Genomic DNA, 16,699 nt, shown 5'->3' on the forward strand with positions numbered 1-16,699 from the left:
AACAATTTTTACATTACTTATCCACATTCCTGGGCTTCTCCTGCGCTCTGCTCCCCCCCGCCCCCTTATCCTGTCTTGCAGTTTCAGAGTGGCCCGTCAGAACTGACAGGCCGCTCAGCCAATGACTGTCCGGGACTGCCGCAGCCAGTGATTGGAAGCTGCAACGTGGTGCCGGGGAGAAAGCAAGCAGGGCACAGGAGGAGATTAGGAACGTGAATAGGTAATGTAAACTTGTTTGTTGAATTTGTTTAATCTGCTGCCGGCCACGAATTTTAGGTTAGGGCCTAAAGAAACGATCAGCCAATGATCGTTTCATTAGCTGATCATTGCCTCTTTTACCTCGAGCAATAATCGACTGACTTGGGCCGATTTATCATTTTGTGTAATAGGGTTCGAAGTGTAAGCTTGGCCTGAGTGATTGTGCTGGTGGCGTCTATATAGAATGGTGCAGGTCAACTCACCAATGATGTATAGTAGTATACATATAGAGTATTGTGCCAAGAATCATATCATATGTCGGGACCAAAAGTAGGATCCCAAATCTTTATTTATACATCTCTTCTGTATTCTATTAATAAAAAGTTCCAAGTTCTTTGATGGATTTTCTATTCAAGATAACACTAGAGATGAGTGTGATTCAAGCATGCTCGAGTTTATACGAAGCCCAGTTCAGATGGACTTGAGCATGCTCGAGTTGCGCTAATCTCTAATAATCATGTCTTTAATTCACTTATGTAATGGTAATTATAATTTATAATCTTTTCCTTGTTTAAGTGACCATGAGGAGGCGCCTCCAAGGAAGAGACCATTCACCAAGAAATCTAAGGGCCAAGAAGTAAAACCAGTGGCTGCCAAAAGGAGAAAGACTGTTCCAAGCTCTGAGGAACCATCCGAGCCACTAAACACAGGACTTTCCCTTACAGAGGATGAGGAACTAGTGATGCATCTTCTCCGCAACAAGAGCTAGTTACTTGATCACCTGGTTTTGATGTTTTCCCGAAATCTATTTGTCTGAGAGTGGTATAAAAGCTGGACGTCATGCGCCATGTTTGCTGTATTTGAAGTAATTTTCATTTGAATGTTTGAAAATCTGTTTATACCGAGGATTAAGTAACCATAAATTATAAGATGTACATTAAAGGTTTATAATAAAAAATATACAGGTACAGTAAGAAGCAACATCATAGCTGATATGCCCAACGTGGTGGTGACATGGTTGTGTTATAGTGGTCATGGCTGGAGTATCCCAACAAGGGGAACTTTGTTTCAAAGTTATTGTCAGGGGACCCATGTAACTAATATGGATTGTCCATAGTAGACAACACCTCAAAGTGTCACCAGTGGGATTTTACTATTTTATGGCAAATACAGCAATACATATTGAATGCTAACAGGTAACCGTAACATTCTTAGAAGTAGAGGATCTGAAATAAAGTTGTGGTTATAGACATACAAAAATAAAATGATCCTTTATTTTTACATTAGTTATTACCACTCTTTACCAATTATCTGCACATAAGGATATCCAATTTTTTCCATATCTGTTGCATACATCTTATTGCATATCAGTGACTTCATCCTATAAAACAAAGTGGTATTTTGGGGTCATTTATCCTTATCATGATGCACTAGCCCACAGGTGTCAAACTCGCGGCCCACCAGCTGGTGCTGGACTACAATTCCCACCATTCCTGGACAGCCAAAGGTAACATTGACCAGCCGCTCACAATTTGAGGGTCGTGACATTTAAACATTGGCGCCGTAGATGTTTCTCAGCCCACACATTTCTATCACTGGTCTGGTAATGATGGGATGTGGAGATTTTGATATAACCAATGCCCTTGTTGTTGACCTGCCGTGACATCAAGAATTATTTTTTTGTTTGTTTCTTTTACATTTATTTTTACATCTCTAAAATCTGAAAACATGTCATATACAGAATAAAGACTTGTCATTATATATATATATATATATATATATAAAATATACAGTATTCTTTTCTATATATGGATTAGGTTGGAATAGGGTGACCTCCCACAGCTTGGAGTCCAACATATAATTTCTCCATTCCCACGGTGCTTTTACTAGTATACTCCGTTCGGATCCCATCATCTCCATACACAGGAATGTTCGGCACAGTCCAGATTTCTTGTATTCTGTATGGGGGGGGGGGGGGGGGATTAAGCCGCCGCCATCTACCTAAAACACAAGGGAGCAGCACTACAGAAATACTTGCCAGTTCGTCCAGGGTCGTAAACAGGGTCTTTGTTTTTGTTAAACAATTTTATCTATCAATCCAGGGCTGATTCTAGCTCTTCTGCTGCCTGCATTGAACACTGAAATGACAACTCCGACCCTGTGGAAAAACCTAACCTAAGTAAAGGCCCTATTCCACGGGTCGTTTAGAGGAGCAATATCGTTCGTATTCGGCCGATAACGGCCGCTACGAACAATATTCGTCCCGTGGAATAGAGTGCAACGAACAGCCGACATCGTTCATGTCGGCTGATCGTTGCAGTCGCTTGTTTTTCCACATGTTGAAAAACAAGCGACTGATATAGCAGCGATCTGCTGCCGTCGCTCCGTTGAATAGGACCGTCGGCAGCAGATGCTGCTATATCCTATGGGCTGCCCGGACGATCAGCGATCCCCCGGGCAGCCCCCCCAGCAGCTCCCCGCCGCCCCTCCCGCACTCACCCGCTCGCTGACGCCGCGTTGAATAGCGGCGGCAGCGAGCGGGGCACGAGGAGCAAACGAGCGCTAATAGCGCTCGTTTGCTCCTACAAACGACTCGTGGAATAGGGGCATAAGAACTCCACATCTTATGTTTGTACGTAATTGGGTCAGTGGAGCCAGTGGTGTTTAGTGAAAGATGCTTGACAATACAATTACAGCCCAGCGGTCCCTCAAGGACTCTCCAATATATTGCCTGAGGCAAGATACTCATCTTGCCTCATAGTATCTATCTCTTATCTATTTCAATTTCTATATCTGTGTTTTCAGAACTTGATAAATAATCTTTTTGGTGCCATATTTCCGAGCATAGCTATTGCAAACACGATTGTTCTTTTATCTGATTTTTCCCTTTCTGAATTTCACGAGACGCTAATCAGTAAGTCAGTTGCGTTTAACTTGAAATGTCATAGCCTGCCCTAAGCGTTTCATGATTTAAGCTGAGCTAAGAGATACCTTGTAACGAAAAGAAGGAAGTGACAAGACATTAAACTTTACAAAGTGAGTCAAAAATTCTGTAAAATGCACACATGAAAAAAACCTCTTACCGAGGAGATGTTGCAAAAAGTTTTGATCTATGGGAATAGGAGTCGCACAGTATACCCTAAGGTTAGAGTGCACGAGAATCTTCATCCGATGCAAAACGTGTTAGAAGTCGTAGTCATGTAATACTTCTGGTGCTAAAACAATGTAGAACAATTCAAACCAGATGAAAGTTGCATTTCTCTGCTATCAGTCATTGACATAGGTAGAAGGATCCACTCCTCAAATATATGTGCCTAGATGAAGAAGATTGGATAAAGGCAAACGCCTTACATTCTATGTTTTTTTTCTAGTGTGTTCTTGGTTGTGGTTGTCATGCAAGTAAAGCAGCTTACGTCTGCTCTCTCCCTGCTCTGGGGGGAGGGGGCAACCTGTTGTGGCCAGAGGCAGAACACTTCTGCCTCCAGCCACAAGAATGATTGACAGAAAAGGGAACCAATGCACTCTCTTTATCGACCAAACTGTACACATTGGCTGAGGGCATGGGAAGCCCGCACTTGCTGGGTGCTGACTTCGGCTGGGGGACTCAGGAACAGCCACCTGGTGAGACCCCATCCTGCACCCATTATTTTAATAAAGGTGACATGGGATCCCTATTTTTCATGGACTCCGCACATGTGGTATCTGTGGAATCAGTAAAAAACAGATCAATTAAAGTTCTATTAGGGGATCTGTGCCGCAATCCTGCTCAGCACCAGGACATGTCCTATTTTTTCACGGCATGTATCATCTGAATAGACTGATAGGATTTAACAGGCCCTGAAACTAACTGTGGTCGCGGATAAACAATCATGGACAATTTTACAGGATGTGTGAATAAGGCCTAAGACGATAGCCGCTCCCTGTGAAATGTTTGCTTCAAAGGTCGCAGAGTACACTCTGTAATGTTTCCCATTCATCTCAAGCGGACAGGCTCTGTCTATTGTCATCTATGTCCATGAGGCTTGCTGTGTAGCATATCACTAAATAATGCTCTGGCAAGATGGCAGCCCCCATAACAAAGTACAAACAATAAAAGAAAAGAAAATAATCTTTTATCTATATATATTCTTTTTAATTTTCGTCCCTGGAGAAGTTTTGCCAGGAAGCCGAGCTTTGTAACTAATAAGAACTTGGAGAATCCAATTATTTTCTGACATTTCTGTAACTGTGGAACTAATATGGGCCAGGAAGAGTTACCAGCTGCCTAATCTCCAATAACAAAGTCTAGTGCATATATGAAGCAACACTTATCTTATTTAAACTCGGCGGAATGGCTAATCACGGCTAAGAACTGTGTTTCCCTGTGTACCGGAGGCAGACGCAACACCACGCCTTATTTTAAGAGTGGACTTTTGTGTCTTCTGAAATAAAAACACCGTATTTTTCAGCGGTAATGAAAGGCTTCTGCCTTTTATGTCCTTAACCTTTCAAAGGTTCCAATTATGCTTGTTGTCTTTGTTCCCTTTACACCCATTGCTGGTGCCGCTCGCTGCTCCCTGCGAGTTACCTACTGACGTTGGGCCTAATTGGCAGTGAAAATTTGACTGCCGGCCAGGATAAGTCGAAGCTATCGAAAAAGGATTTTGGATTAAGATACGCTGCTTCTTTTTCTGTAAAGAATAGGAGGCACCGTCTGTGCATCAATAGAAAGACTACGGGATGCAGGGGGAAAAAATATCCAGAATTGGCAAGAAAATTTAAGAGGTTACAGTAAATCACTTCCCCAGGTTAATAACAATTAATTGAAGACGCGGGGTAGGGCACTTAACCCACAGGGAGTTGGCAATTACTGTAATGGGCCCATCACTTCTGCTTAATTAAAACTGCAAGCCTGTATGGAGAATTATGTGCCGGGTGTTCGGTGGGTGAACCTCAGAGGTATATATATTCCCTGGTCACGTGGAGAGTAGGGCTCCCAAAGGTGACGAACAACCAGTTATAAATAAGTGTTGATGATTTTTTTTTTTTTCTTTAAGAAATGTATTTACAACGAATGCCATTTTTTCTTATTTAAAACTTTTATTGAAAGAATTTTTAAGAGAAACAGAATAATAAACCAGAGCGGGACATCATCAAATAGTTACAATAAAAATATGCTCAAGCAGGAAAATATTACATGTATCATATCAAATGATGGCGTACACAATAGATCTCAGAAAGGACATGGTACTGTATTTTCCTGCATATATTTTAACCCAGGAAGATCTTCTCAAAAGGCAGGGGTCGTCTTTTGGGGAGCATGCTAAAAAAAACTTCAGGACTGGAGAATCTGTGATCGCTGCATACAGTCCGGGGGAGCTCAAAAACATCCGCACCCTCGATGTGTTCGGCGACCGTATGAAGAGTATGGAAAAAAGTGATACACCTCTTCCACCTGTATAGCCCGCCCTACCGGTATTACTGTACCTTCTCTGCCTCTCAGATGTCACTGCTGTCTGATGTTTTTTAATTTTTATTTTGTGCGCTGGAGTAGTCTTATACGGTGAGTATATCCCAAACTCTATTTTAACTGGAAAAGAAAATACGGTAGTATAGGAGTGATATACTCAATAGAACATTCTTTAGATTCCATCCCATTTTGCACTTTGAGCTGTTTACATCTTGACCCAACTGAGTGCAAATAATACAAAAGTATAACATAGTACAAGAATATAATAGGTAGAAAAGAGAAAGGAACAAGAGGGATGCCAGCCAATCCCAAGAACCAGGAAGAGAAAAGCATGGCGTGCAAATATTCTGTGAAGTAACGTTGTCTTCTATCAATCTAAAAGCACAGAATAGGATCAGTATGTTGGTGTGTCCATAAACATCGTCCAGGTAGACCATCATAGTGTAGCAGTAGGTTAGGGCTTATTATATTCTGCCCTAAGTTCCTCCATTCTCTGCAAGTTCAAGATTTCAGCCAACCAGTCTGTTACTGATGGAGGGGTCTCAGATTTCTACTTTATAGGAATGACAGTCCTGTCTGCTAGCAGGAAGAAACGCATTTAACTCTTTTTGCACTGTGCGACATGGAGAGAAAGGAGCTACTGCACATCACACCTATGGCTGATACTAATGCCGCTCGGCTAATTTTAAAAACCAACGCCAGGATGTTGGTATATAATTTGATCAAACCATACCGCCCCGTGTACCATGTGCAGGTCCCCTGGTTCACACGGGTCCCTCTGCTAAGTCTACACTGTGTCGATCAGCGACTGCCAACCTCGCAAAGCGTGCACATGCAGGGAAGGGAGGCCATGGAATGGCCCTGCAACCCCAATGTCACAGGACCAAACCCAAAATGCCCCACCAATTCCCAGCCGGCACCACCGGCGGGGAAGGCTGCCCCCAAACAACACAAGTATGAATATGGTATTACACTCACCACCACTGCTGCAGACAGAATGGGAAAGACATGGAGGTACTGACATGTGAGCACAGGTATATCCTGCCAATTTGGGTCATGTGGGTCTTATGAAGGGGAGTGCCAGCCGCTCAGAAAAGAGAAAAACATAAAATGCGACATGGTGAGAAAGTAGCTACTGCACATCACACCTATGGCTGATACTAATGCCACTCGGATAATTTTAAAAACCAACGCCAGAATGTTGGTATATAATTTGATCAAACCATACTGCCCCGTGTACCACGTCCAGGTGTCCTGGTTCACACTAACTGGTCCCTACACTAACTCCACACTGTGTCGGTCAGCGACTGCCAACCCCGCAAAGCGCGCACATGCAGGGAAGGGAGGCCATGGAATGCCCCACCAAAATGCCCCACCAATTCCCAGCCGGCACCACCGGCGGAGAAGGCTGCCCCCAAACAACACTAGTATGAATATGGTATTACACTCACCACCTCCATGTTTTTCCCATTCTGTCTGCAGTAGTGGTGGTGAGTGTAATACCATATTCATACTTGTGTTGTTTGGGGGCAGCCTTCCCCGCCGGTGATGCCGGCTGGGAATTGGTGGGGCATTTTGGGTTTGGTCCTGTGACATTGGGGTTGCAGAGCCATTCCAGGAGACCTGCACGTGGTACACGGGGCAGTATGGTTTGATCAAATTATATACCAACATCCTGGCGTTGGTTTTTAAAATTAGCCGAGCGGCATTAGTATCAGCCATAGGTGTGATGTGCAGCAGCTCCCTTCTCTCCATGTCGCATTTTATGTTTTTCGCCCTTTTCTGAGCGGCTGGCACTCCCCTTCATAAGACCCATGTGACCCAAATTTGCAGGATATACCTGTGCACCTTATGTGACCCAAATTTGCAGGATATACCTGTGCACCTTATGTCTTTCCCATTCTGTCTGCAGCAGTGGTGGTGAGTGTAATACCATATTAATACTTTTGTTGTTTGGGGGCAGCCTTGGGTATTGGTGGGGCATTTTGGGTTTGGTCCTGTGACATTGGGGTTGCAGGGCCACTCGATGGCCTCCCTTCCCTGCATGTGCATGCTTTGTGTGTGTGTGGGGGGGGGTCGCTGACCGACATAGTGTGGAGTTAGCGTAGGGACCTGTGTGAACCAGGAGACCTGCACGTGGTACACTGGCCAGTATAGTTTGATCAAATTATATACCAACATCCTGGCGTTGCTATTTAAAATTAGCCGAGCGGCATTAGTATCAGCCATAGGTGTGATGTGCAGTAGCTCCCTTCTCTCCATGTCGTCTTTTTGCACTGCTTTAGCATTCCAGGACAACAGTAATAATGATGGGTTATTGGCTTATTGCACTCCAGTAATCATCTTTATCAGATCAACAACAGTTGTCCAACATCTCTGCGACTTAGAACCAGATGTGGGTCATTGTACCCTTATCCCGCCCACCTCTCCAACATAGACTGTGTGATAAAACAAGTGCAGCAATGTTGGGACCCTATACAAACTGGATAACACTTTAATTTGTTTCATGGGCCCTACTAGCCATCAAAAATGTATGGCAGAGATCAAAGGCTTTATCCCCCTGTGATGGTGAAAATGTTTGATGTCTGAATTCCCTCTCTTGTCTAGCGGACGCTATTTTTTATGAAGCACTGGCACAAGAAAGGAGCAAACTAAGGCAACATCCATGTTTTCCAGGCAGTCATCAGGCTGCACTTACCTTCTCCAGTCACTGGGAGTCAAATGCCAAGTGTTTCGGGAGTTCACAAACCCAAACTTACTTTAGGTCTGCTTATCTACCTAGCACACCTATACACATTTATTGGGAAAAAGTGGTAACCGATCATCACTTTCATGCTGCCCGAACCACAAGTTACACCATTGCTATACAGTGAATGGGACCAACTGCTCCTGTCCCGTTCATTGTGTAGTGTGGGTGCCCCACCATTTAGTGACTGCCTGGAAAACCCCTGTAAACCTCTAGGTGAGATCTAACAGTGCCAACAAGTACAATCTAGTATCTCTGCACTAGAAAACCTCTCCTGCTCTGGACAGTTCCTGTCTCAGACAGAGGTGGCAGCAGAGAGCAATGTGTCAGACTGAAAAAACATTTCCTGCCGGATATATAGTAGCTAATAAGTATGGGAAGACTTGAGATTTTTTAATAGAAGTAAATTACAAATCTATATAACTTTCTAACACCAGTTGATTTAATTTTCTTTCTTTGGTTCTCTCTCCAGTCATCCCTCCTGTCCTTAAAGCACAGTCGACTTTTTATGTAATCTTCAATCAGCTTAAAGTCCTTTTACATTAGCCAATTTCTCGGCCACGGACTGCTGTAACGGGGCACAGATCGGTTGAGACATTGCATGAGAAATCGAGCGACCGAAATTGAGTGATCCATGTATCATCGGTCCAGCCATGGATACTGACATCACGGATATACATATATTTGTGCTTTCAGTTTCCAGATCACACAGCATTACATACTTACCTGGTACACTGCTGCTGCAATCCCGCCTCCTCTTCTCCAGCTCTCCCGTTTAGTCGCTGTGTCTTCAGGCCCCATTTCCTCCGGCTGTTAATCAGTCCGGACGCAGGGCCTGAAAATGCAGTGGCTAGACGGGAGAGCCGAAGAAGTGGATGCCGGATCACAGCAGCAGTGCACTTGGTAAATATGCACTACTGTGTGATATGCATATCCGTGCTGTTAGTGTGCCTTTATCATCAGCCTCACATCCTTCGATTACACAGGAACATGTGTGGCTGATGTCAGGGGCGTAGCTAATGTCCCTTGGGCCCTGGTGCAAGAGTTCAACTTGGGCCCCCCCTTCCTCAACCAAGCGATGCGATAGATCGAGACCGATATTACCAATAATACCAGTATATAGGAAATATTATCATCATACATATTACCGCCATACTGTTACTGACAAAATCCTGTATCCTGAGACCAATATTGCCAATAATACCAGTATACAAGGGGTACCACCACACCACAACCATCACCACCATATTGTTACTGACCAAATCCAGTATACTAAGACCAATAAAACACAGTACCAGATAACAAGTAACAAATATTACCACCACATACTGACTAACCCACCGCTGCTACTGACTAATACCACCACATACTGACTAACACCACCGCTGCTAATGAATAAAATCCACTGTACAGAGATCACTATCACCTCATACAGTTACATAGAGGTAGCCCCAGCTCCACACAGGGTATATACACCATATACATTAAAATGCAGTTATATCAGGTGACTCACAGGGGACATCTTCTCTGATCCGAATTGTTTCCTTTTCATCTTCTTCTCCATCTGCCCTGGGCCATTATGAGAACTTCTCCGAGCCACAAATCCACAGAATCTGCCAGACAGACATATTAGGCTCCTCACTCTGTCACCATGAACAAAGGGTAGAAAAAACAGGCAGAGGACGGCGCCTCGTGTGATACCGCAAAGGTTGTTGGTAATGAGAAAGGGAAGGTAGCAAGGCTCACCTTGTTGCCCCTTGGGCTTTATGCATATCACCCTGAGGTAGGGTAGGTGGATGGAAGGTTGATCCTGACGTGGGTCCAGGCGGAAGTCCTTCTGATGTGATGTTAGGCTGCAAGAGCTAGTTGAGGGTACATGAACGGGATACTCCCAGAAAAAAAGGGGCCCGTATGATACAAGAAACAAACGTAAAAACAAGAAGTGGCTTGAAACAGCCGTACCCGAGTGATAACCAGCGCTGCCCAACACAGTATTCAGGAGTAGAGTGCAAATAAAAATGTAAAAGTTTATTGCATGCTGCACATATTACGCGTTTCAAGAGTACTAGGCTCTCTTCATCAGATTAAGTGCATGGTATAGATGGTAACAACAGGGTTTAAATACATAAAAGGGCGCCAAACACACCCACTAATTAAGAGGAGAAAAAAAAAAAAAAAAAAAAAAAAAAACTTTATAAACAATAACACATTAAGCATACACGTGAACAAAAAAAAAAAAAAAAAAAAAAAAAACTTTATAAACAATAACACATTAAGCATACACGTGAACACAGAATGGAGAAATGAACAGTGTAATGATAATCTAGATAATAGTGATTGTGTAGTTGAAGGGGCAATTAGCCACTATATGGATTATAAGAATGATCAGATCTATGGTATACGATACATAAAGAATAATTTGTATCTGGAAATACTATCTCTCGGGGCTCGCAGCGGTCACATGACATCTCATAGGTATATGTCAGAAATAGTAGGGACATGAGTCAGTCGGAATACAATAATAAAAAGAAGTGAATGGGCCTGGAGAAGATGGACAATGGCCAAAAAAGAAATCATAAGTACATACATACTAAAAAAGGCGCATATGAGTATTATGATAATGTGCAAACACATTCACATATCATGAACATATCAACCTATAATGACACAAAAAGTACAGATGTGGGTCTAAAAATGCACAAACAAAAAAACACAAACAACGATAAATGAATATCTAAATGTAAGGTTCTAAAATCATTTATATCAGAGGAGATGGATTAAAAAACATTCTCAATGTATTCATTTAAACCCTGAGGAATAAGGGTTTTTAGTTTGAATATCCAGAAGTTTTCCCTTTTTCTCAAACTCTGGAATCTTTGGCCACCCATAGGGATATGTTCAATGGGTAGAATGGAGAAAGGGGTGAAACTGGAGCTTGTGCATTCTATTGCGTGTCTGGAAACGCTGTGAAGGACAAAGCTTTTTTCCACATTAGCCCTGTGTTGATTAATCCTGCTGCGTAATTGTTGAGTAGTGCGCCCAACATATTGTGTCCCACATTGACATTCCAGAAGATATATCACAAAGGAGGAGGCACAGTTCATGCGGGATTTAATAGAAAAATGTTCACCTGTGATATTAGATTGAAAACTTACGGATCTATGTTTAATATTAAGACAGCATTTGCAAGTTTTGCTGCCACATTTATAGCTACCTACCTGGTTGTTTAAAATAGAGTTGCAAGGGATGATACTAACAGGGTTAGCTTTGCGCAATTTGCTGGGAGCTAGGATATTTTTTAGAGAAGAGGCTCTTCTGTAGGTGACGGATGGTCTATCGGGAAGAATGTCCTTAAGAAAGGGATCATGTTTCAGGATTGACCAGTGTTTAGTGAGAATAGATTTGATGGATTTGTAGTCAGATGAGAAGGTGGTGATGAAGTTGAAACCGAACACTTCAGGGCCGTCGAGTTTGGTTTTTTTGCCTGGTTGAAGACACTGTTGCTGGCTAAGAGATTTGGCTTTAGCAGAGGAGTTTTTGATTAAAGATAATGGATATTGTTTGGCACGAAATCTTTGAGTGAGAATTTTGCTTTGTTTGGTATAGTCCTTTGTGTTTGAACAGTTGCGGCGTATGCGTCTAAATTGTCCATAGGGTATGTTCGTGATCCATTTCTTATAATGGCCACTTTTGAAATGTAGATAGCTATTCCCATCCACCGCTTTGAAATAGGTTTTGGTGAGGATCTTAGTCTTTTGGTGGAACACAATGATATCCAAGAATTCTGCATTGTCCATGAATATATTGTGGGTAAACTCTAGGCCCCAGGAGTTCTTGTTAATATCTTTTATGAATTCTTCCAATTCCACCATGGAGCCCTCCCAGATGATGAAAATGTCATCGATGTACCGTTGGTAAGAGACGCATTTTTTGAACAGATGATGTTCAAACAATATTTCTATTTCAAATAGGCCTACAAAGAGATTTGCGTAGCTTGGCGCAAATTTACTGCCCATCGCGGTGCCGCGTTCCTGCTTATAGAAGTGATTATCAAATTGGAAAAAATTATGTTTAAGGATGAAATCAATGCAATTCAGTATGTATTGGGCTTGGATGGAAGGCATGGTGGTGTCATTAAGAAGAAAATGAGAAACAGCCTTAATGCCCAAACCATGATCAATAACGGTGTACAGTGAAGAGATGTCCATGGTGAGGAAAATATACTCGTCTTTCCATGGAATGGCCATAATCTTCTCAATGAAATGAGAGGTATCACGTATATATGAGATGAGTGATTTAACATGTTTCTGGAGATGTGTATCCACATATTGGGATAAATTACTAGTAAGGGAATTAATACCTGAAATGATAGGTCTGCCGGGAGGTTTAAGTGGATTTTTATGGACTTTGGGGAGATAATAAAATAACGAAACAGCTGGTTCAGTGATATTCAGGAAATTGAATTCTTGTTTGCACAGGACCCCTGTCGTGTGGCCTGATGAGATGAGTTGTCTATATTCCGTGATGTAGTTGGACATAGGGTTAAAGGTAAGAGGCTTATAGAAATTTCTGTCCGATAATAATCTGTCGGCTTCAGCAATGTAGTCAGCGCGATCAAGGATAACAATGCCACCTCCTTTATCAGCTGTTTTTATGACCAAGGACATGTCGTTAGATAGTGTTCTGAGAGTATTTCTTTCTACTCGTGAAAGGTTATGTTGGTGATGAGAGGGTTTCGAGGTGAGTGTCTCGAAGTCTGAAAGGACCAAAGAAGAGAATGATTCCAAAAAACTACCCCTGCTTTGTAGTGGATAAAAAACAGATTTGGGTTTTAATCCACTGTTGATTGGTGGCGGAACGATGTCACAGATAGAGGCACTGGTTCCTGTTTGGTTAATTTTGTTGCAGTTTTTAATGTTGAAATGGCGCTTAAGGGTAAGTTTCCGAATATAAGAATTCAAGTCCAGAAATAGCTCAAAGTCTTTACTTTTATTGGTTGGGCAGAAAGATAGGCCTTTTTCCAATAAGGTGAGTTCATTACGGGAAAGGATGTGTTTGGAAAGGTTGAAGATCTTAACTTGGTCAACCGTTCCTGTAACACTGGGATCTGAACTGATTAGTGGCCGAGATTGTTTGTTTGTTTCCATCCTGTGTCACCATCCTCATCTCTATACAAACTGCACATCTGTATTGGCCGCTTTACACCCTCAGTTAGTGGGTAGGCTGACTCTATGTGATCCCCCTTATAGTATATGCCCCACTCTGTGTAGCTGGCCCCTTGCTCAGACTTCCATATAGATGGCCCCATGTGCATCTCCTTGAGAGCCCCTCTCTGTGTAGTCCCCCTATAGTAGATGATCCCCTCTGTGTATACCCTATAGTATACGCCCCCGCCTCTGTATAGTCCCCCTTTCAGATGGCCCCGTTACAGATACCCCCTCTGTGTAGTGTCCCTTACAGATTGCCCATTTCTGTGTATTTCCTCCTATAGATGGCCCCCTCTGTGTAGTCCCCCTTACAGATGCCCTCTGTGTTGTCCTCCTCTGCCCCTTTAGATGCCCCCCTTATGTTGCTACCGGCTGATGTTCTAAACACATGATCAGCTGAGGATGATTAGCAGGAGCTAGGGATGGTCCGAACCCGCCGAGGTTCGGGTTCAGCTGAACCCGAACGCTCGGCATCAGCTTCCCGCTGTCTGCCCGCTCCGTGCAGCGGGCGGATACAGCGGGAGGACCGCCTGGAAAACTGGAATACAGCCTCTGGCTATGGCTGTATCCCAGTTTTCCAGGCGTTCCTCCCGCTGGATCCGCCCGCTGCACGGAGCGGGCAGACAACGCTAATCATTGCGTAGGGTTCGGGTTCGTACGAACCCCGTCCGAAACAGGTTCGGACCATCCCTAGCAGGAGCGTTTCTTGCAACACTCCTGCTCAATATTCGGCCTTTTAGAACATCGTTCTACGGAGAAGAGACATGGGCTGGAGGCAGAGCCAACAGTCTGTCTCTGTGACTCAACAGGGTGCGGTTGATAGCACTACCTACCAGTATACAGAGGCTATAGGGAGGATATAAGGCACTTTTTAAATAAAAACCTATGGAGATTTTTATTTTCTATACCATTATAAGTACAGAGGGGAATTAAAAATAAATTCAAAAGTTTATATTGCCTTTAATGTATGGTTTTATATCTATGCACGGTCATCTATCTATCTATCCATCATATATCATATCACTGACAAATAACATCACACCATTAAAAATAAAATAACTGTCTGGTATTTTTGGATGTGTTCCAGCATTCTCCATGTTTGCGGGAAACCTTGCACAATTCTTGCTGGCAGACACTTGTTATCTTGGTGGAAACATTATTATTAGCACAGTAAGGATTTGATGCTTTATTTATAAAGTAAAGTGCAGCTTTTGTAAAGGCAATTTAACCGACCCGTATAAAACAATTTTGACATTCTCTTGGACAAAAAAACTGCAGTTTCCAGAGGCGGCAATAAATATGTTTTATAATAGCGCAAACGATCTTCAGCTAGGAGCCACAGCTGCTTGTTGTAAGATTTGTCTTCTGTTCTTTTGACATTGTCTCGCCAAGAGACTCTTTCTGCTGTGCACTGGATTATGGAACTTTGTGCGGGAAGACATTAAATAACCCAGCAAATATAGTCTGTAATACTAATCTATACACAACGCTGGGAAATAGAGAAATAATATCATTTACTTGAATGTGGTTTTAGAAAGCAAAAATTCTAATACGAGTGATGGATAATCTTTGCTGAATGGGGATTAAATAACAATTGTCTGTCACCCCAAGACTCTGTTCACACAGGTTGCAGTTTCATTGCAGCACTGCTGCCTTTGTACTGTACCCATGAAAGTACCGCAACACTGTTTTAGTGTACTGGAAGTCATGTGACTGAATGCACGGCACAATGCAATTGCATACTGTGCAGAGATTGTTCATCACAATTTTCTAATTGTTAATGGCCAAGTGATTTAGCAATTAGAGGGGTACTCTGAAGAAAATCATTTACTTTCAGATCAACGGGTGTCAGAAAGTTATAGATTTGTAAATTATTTCTATTTAAAAATCTCTAGTCGTCCAGTACTTATCAGCTGCTGTATGTCCTGCAGGATGTGTTGTTTTCTTTTTAGTCTGACACAGTGCTCTCTGCTGCCACCTCTGTCCGAGACAGGAACTGTCCAGAGCAGCAGCAAATTCCCATAGAAAACCTCTCCTGCTCTGGACACAACCTGGGGGCAAGAGACATAGGGGGAGATTTATCAAACATGGTGTAATGTGACACTGGCTCAGTTACCCCTAGCAACCAATCAGATTCCACTTTTCATTTTCCAAAGAGTCTGTGAGGAATGAAAGGTGGAATCTAATTGGTTGCTAGGGGCAACGCACCATTAGAGATAAGTGCAACTGGAGCATGCTCAAGTCCGGTCATTCAACATTTAGTTACAGGTGGTGGAAGAAGTTGGATGCAGCCCTAAGAAGTCCTGGAAAACATGGATCCAGTCTATGGCTGTTTAAAGGGGTTATCCAGCGCTACAATAACATGGCCACTTTTGCCCCACTCTTGTCTCCAGATTGGGTGTGGTTTGAAACTCAGTTCCATTGAAGTAAATAGGGTTTAATTGCAAACTGCATCTGAACTGGCCATGTTTTTGTAGTGTTGGATAACCCCTTTAAAGCTAATACTGACACTAGCAGTGGTGAGCAAAGGGATAAAGCTGAACGAATGGTAAGCTGTGCTTCATGAAGACATTCTCCATTCTGGTTGGTAAGAGTAAAATAATATCACACTAATATGAGATTCTAACTCATCTAACATCATATCATGTCAAGGGTTTAGCAAAGAAGTTGCCTTCTCAGCAGCACCACGCATAGTGGAGTATCAGGCTTCATCCATATTGCAGAGGCCTAGTTCTCCCATTTAATGCTTGGTTGCTTGCGATATCTTAGTGGCTCTTCTTTCCTATATGCGATTCATTGAAAATCCTCACGGGGATAAATGCTCCATATATACAGTATATATGATAACTACATATAATCTCTAGAAGCGTAGATGGAAGCTGTATGGTTCTGGTCTATTAGCACACTCTTTGTTGTAGACATGTCTGGGAGTGGTCGTCCTATGGACCAAACCACCTTCTAGATCTTGTCGTGAAGTAATTTTTATTTTTCATTTATAGATATCTCGCAGCTGTTTTAAGTTTCTATGTTCGTCCTTTATTCAATTGAAAGCCACCAGCCATTCGGACGTCTCAGAGAACACAGAGAGTTGAGGTAGAA

General features: G+C 42.7%; 1 protein-coding gene across 1 annotated transcript in view; it reads left to right on the forward strand.

Annotated features, from left to right (window-relative positions):
• Positions 1 to 1,790, forward strand: part of DDX10 (DEAD-box helicase 10) — a 161,055-nt gene extending 159,265 nt beyond the window's left edge. Inside the window, exon 18 of the mRNA XM_069969768.1 lies at positions 775 to 1,790. Coding sequence (XP_069825869.1) covers positions 775 to 967 — 193 coding nt within the window. The 3' untranslated portion in view covers positions 968 to 1,790. The remainder of the gene's footprint in view (positions 1 to 774) is intronic.
• The last annotated feature ends 14,909 nt before the right edge of the window (positions 1,791 to 16,699 follow it).

Source organism: Dendropsophus ebraccatus, chromosome 5 (genome assembly GCF_027789765.1).
Source record: "Dendropsophus ebraccatus isolate aDenEbr1 chromosome 5, aDenEbr1.pat, whole genome shotgun sequence".
Classification (NCBI taxonomy): Eukaryota; Metazoa; Chordata; class Amphibia; order Anura; family Hylidae; genus Dendropsophus; species Dendropsophus ebraccatus.